This window comes from Cetorhinus maximus, chromosome 17 (genome assembly GCF_964194155.1).
Source record: "Cetorhinus maximus chromosome 17, sCetMax3.hap1.1, whole genome shotgun sequence".
Taxonomy (NCBI): domain Eukaryota; kingdom Metazoa; phylum Chordata; class Chondrichthyes; order Lamniformes; family Cetorhinidae; genus Cetorhinus; species Cetorhinus maximus.
In genome coordinates, this window is record NC_135895.1 from 24,871,074 (window position 1) to 24,875,065 (window position 3,992).

At 38.4% G+C, this 3,992-nt stretch overlaps 1 protein-coding gene across 2 annotated transcripts; it reads left to right on the top strand.

The window, feature by feature from the left end:
* Positions 1–2,771, top strand: LOC144692246 (transmembrane protein 125-like). Of its 2 annotated transcripts, XM_078560842.1 has the most exons (3): positions 1–160; positions 339–471; positions 1,131–2,771. In XM_078560842.1, exon 3 carries the CDS (start codon positions 1,349–1,351, stop codon positions 2,009–2,011), a length of 663 nt encoding a protein of 220 aa, XP_078416968.1. In that variant the 5' UTR covers positions 1–160; positions 339–471; positions 1,131–1,348; the 3' UTR covers positions 2,012–2,771. The 2 variants fall into 2 exon arrangements, with proteins under 2 accessions (XP_078416968.1, XP_078416969.1); XM_078560843.1 differs by lacking the exons at positions 1–160; positions 339–471 and adding an exon at positions 495–1,047.
* Positions 2,772–3,992: the final 1,221 nt, after the last annotated feature.

A 3,992-nucleotide genomic window follows, 5' to 3' on the forward strand; every position in this document is an offset into this window, starting at 1 on the left:
ACAAGAGATTTAACAGAACCAAAAGCCTGGAACAAAGACACTGAGGTGCACTGGAAAGCTCCCAAAACACCGGCTGAGAATCAAGACCCTATACACCTGGGGTGGTGAGATTGAAACTCAATAGAAGCAACTCTTGCTTAAATAAACCGGAACCGCTTGAGTAATTACTTTAAGAGACTAAAAGAATTTACTTGCGTGGTAGCAGGAAATAAAAACTCCACATTTATGAGGCTGCAACATATGAAAATAAAGCAGAAAAGAGACTCGTTACAGAGAAGGCTGTAACAGAGTGATTAACGTCAGGAGAACAGAGTTTGAAGATTTTGTATTCTCTACAGATTCCACTGGAAAAGGTCAAAAGCATTTGGAAGTTCGTCAAACTCTGAGCGAGGTCTACAAATCTCACACCTGTATAACAGGTTATACCTGTTGGAAATGCAACTGAGCTGGGGAACTGCAACTCTTTTTACAGTAAGTTTGTACCTAACAGGACTTATCAAGAGCTGAATGTAAATTAGGTACTAAGCCTGAACCAGGAAATGAATCTGAAAATATTCCAAAATTTTAACAAGACCTGAAACATACAATGAGTAAATAATTAAATATTGTGTGAACGAGAGATGTGTAATCCCTGAGGGAAACGCCACTGCAGCAAGTCTAAACACAGTGGAGTGCAGCTCCAGTGTTCTCTGATTTGATATCGTGCTGATATTCTGTGGACAACTTATAAATTCATTGCATTCAGTTCTCAGTCTGCGTGTAAAGAACAATCTGAGGACTTGGAGATTTCCTATTCTGGAGATTAAAATATATAAACGACAACATTATTGAAAGAAGCACAACAGAGATAAAGAAATAAGGAAGTGTGTTTCCAAATACAGGATAATCTCAGACTCCTGAAATTTTGGAATCATTTATGTGACCCTACAGCGAAGGAAAATCCTCAAATCCTATCTAAAAATATTTGGGAACGTGTCGAACTGTGATTCTGAGATGTTGAAGAATTCCTGGTGATGCTGAGTTAAAGATTATACATATGGCGCTAAAGTATGTGTCAAAATTGTGATTTAAAATATCTATAGAAAATTGAAGTGAATAACTTACTTTCGTGTGGAGTGATCTTCCCACAGAATTCCTGACATCTTTGCCTACGATCACCCCAACAGGCATGACAATTGCTTAATAAGCCTCCCGATCTGTTTGTGAATCTGGGCAGCATTGAAGATTTGAAGCATAGTTTATTATTTTCCCAGACTTTTGAGATTTACTGTTTGCTAAATCAATATCATATACCTTGGAGGTTGACTGAATATTTTTCCTTTTGGATATTTGTGAACAATTTCTCCAGATGTCTGAGCTTTCTGAGATCACGCCTGGCCGCTTCCCGGCAAATCGTTCCCGGATCCAGCAGAGTATCCTGGAGGATCAGATGGAATTATGGTGGTTCCAAGATGTTAAAAGATCCATCCTATGTTATTCTGTGGCATTAATCTTGATCCTAGGAACTGGAGTGGGTGGAATTGTTTTAATATCTACAGTTACTAGTAAATCAGGTGTATGGAGGCTAGGGGTGGGGATTTTCCTGTGTTTATTAACTTTAGTTATACTCTTTAAACATCTGATGACCTCTGCTATCCAGGATATGAACTTTGTAAGGAGTCGGGCTCAGATTGACAGGTTAAGGAGTGGAGGGTTAATTGATTATCTGGTTATTTTATTCATTGGATTCATGATACTAACCAGTGGTTATGTATTGATAATCATAGCAAAAGCTGACTCCTATCCTTCAGGTAGATTCTGGAATGATATGTTAATCGCAGGAGTGACTCTCACAGTGGCTGGTTCCATTATTCTGCTTTCACTCTTTATCTATGCTATAATTTTCAAACTCTGTACCCATTTAGCAGCCAGGTGCATGAGTAGAAGGGTCCCAAGTGTTTATATCATATCAGGAGGTAATACAGAGGGGACACAAAGGGGATTATCCTCCAGTACAACCAACCTGATATAAAATGAGTACTGAATGTCTCCATCAGTGCCATGAGTTGCTCTGAAGTTGAGATGACTGCGCTTGTCTTACTCCTTTTCAACATTTTAATGGTGGAATAAAGGTTAAAAATATCTGATTAAATATATGAAAATAGTTTTCAACACTAAAACCAATTTTTGTGATTTATCAATTATAATAAGCTTTTTGTCTTGCACTCATCAGGACAATTCACAAGAAAATACCAATGTCAGGGGAAAGAACATATTTATACTGTATGAGAAGAGTATAAATATGTTGTTTCCCCTGTTATTGGTATTTTCTTACAAATTGTCCTGATGAGTGCAAGACAAAAAACTTTGACAAAAAATGTCTCTTTTTGCAGCAGTACTCAAGTTCTGTACTATCAAACAACAATTATAATAACTAGAGCTTAGTTAATAACTATAGGCTCTGCTTATATAAACGTTGGCATGTACCACTGAACAATGTACATCTTCTGGATACAAAGTAGTCAGTGAGTAAAATGTGAGCAAAGTAAAGAAATAAGGGTTTCTCTATAATTCATAATAAACCAGTTTATGAAGAATGAACAGCTAATTGCAGATTTTTATTATGAAGCAATACTGTAGCTCTCATTTGTGTGAATTCACGGAATAAAAATAAACATGTACAGAAAATTCTATTAAGACTTGGTAAAATGAATCTTTAAATACCAGTGAGATTTGGTCTGTGCAGAAGCAGATCAATTTTCTGGACTTATCTTCTGTTTTAAATCCCTTTGACTAACTATCTGCCCCTCTATTAGTCCATCAATGCTGACAGTTTAAAACCAAAAAAAAGGTACTTTTGGCTTAGCCAAGTGCTTCACTTTATATATATTTGAATATTTAAGGGAAGGTGTACGCAAGAGACATGTGTATGCATATACACAGTATGCAAGCAGATCATGTGTGTATGGATAAATGTGTGCCAGTATTCTTTACATGTATGGGCAAATCTACACAAGCATTTTGAATGTGCTAATTCTTGTGTTTACAGTAATCCAAACTAAGCATAGACTGACCTCCACTACTTGGTTACAGAAGCCTGTTTACAGTAATACATGGTTTCAGAAGACATCATGGTGTGTTTAGAGATTTTTTTCCTCAGCGTTTACCTGAATCAAAGCACTAGGTAAAACTCAGCAGGTCTGACAGCATCTGTGAAGAGAAAGACAGAGTTAACATTTCGAGTCCAGATTACTCTTTTTCAGAACTAAAGAGAAGTAGAAATGTGGTGCTCTTTATTGGGGGTGGGACAGATGAAGCTGGATAGAAGGCCAGTGATAGGTGGAGGCAAAGGAGAGATTGCAAAAGATGACATAAACAGAAGATAGAAGGGGTGTTGATGGTGGTGATACTGGCTAAAGGAGGTGCTAATGGAGCCATTAAGAGTAGAAAGGAGGATGAGCAAGTGACAGATGGCCCTAGTTGGGGCAGGGGATGGTGTGGGAGAAAAGATCAAAATAGGGGATAAAACAAAGAATGGAAATAAATTTTTTAAATAATAATAGAAATAGGTGGGGGAAAAATTGTGTATATATAAAAATTAAAAAATAAATATTTGAAAAGGGGGATCAAAAAGGGGTGAGGATGGAGGAGAGAGTTCATGATCTGAAGTTGTTGAACTCAATGTTAAGTCCGGAAGGCTGTAAAGTGCCTAATCGGAAGATGAGGTGCTGTTCCTCCAGTTAGTGTTGGGCTTCACTGGAACATTGCAGCAGGCCGGACGGACATGTGAGGAGGCTGCATTAGAGAGACCAAATGCAGACTGGGTGACCGCTTTGCGGAACACCTTCGGTCTGTCCGCAAGCATGACCAGACCTCCCTGTCACTTACCATTTCAACACTCCACCCTGCTCTCATGGCCACATGTCCGTCCTTGGCCTGCTGCATTGTTCCAGTGAAGCTCAACATAAACTGGAGGAACAGCACCTCATCTTCCAATTAGGCACTTTACAGCC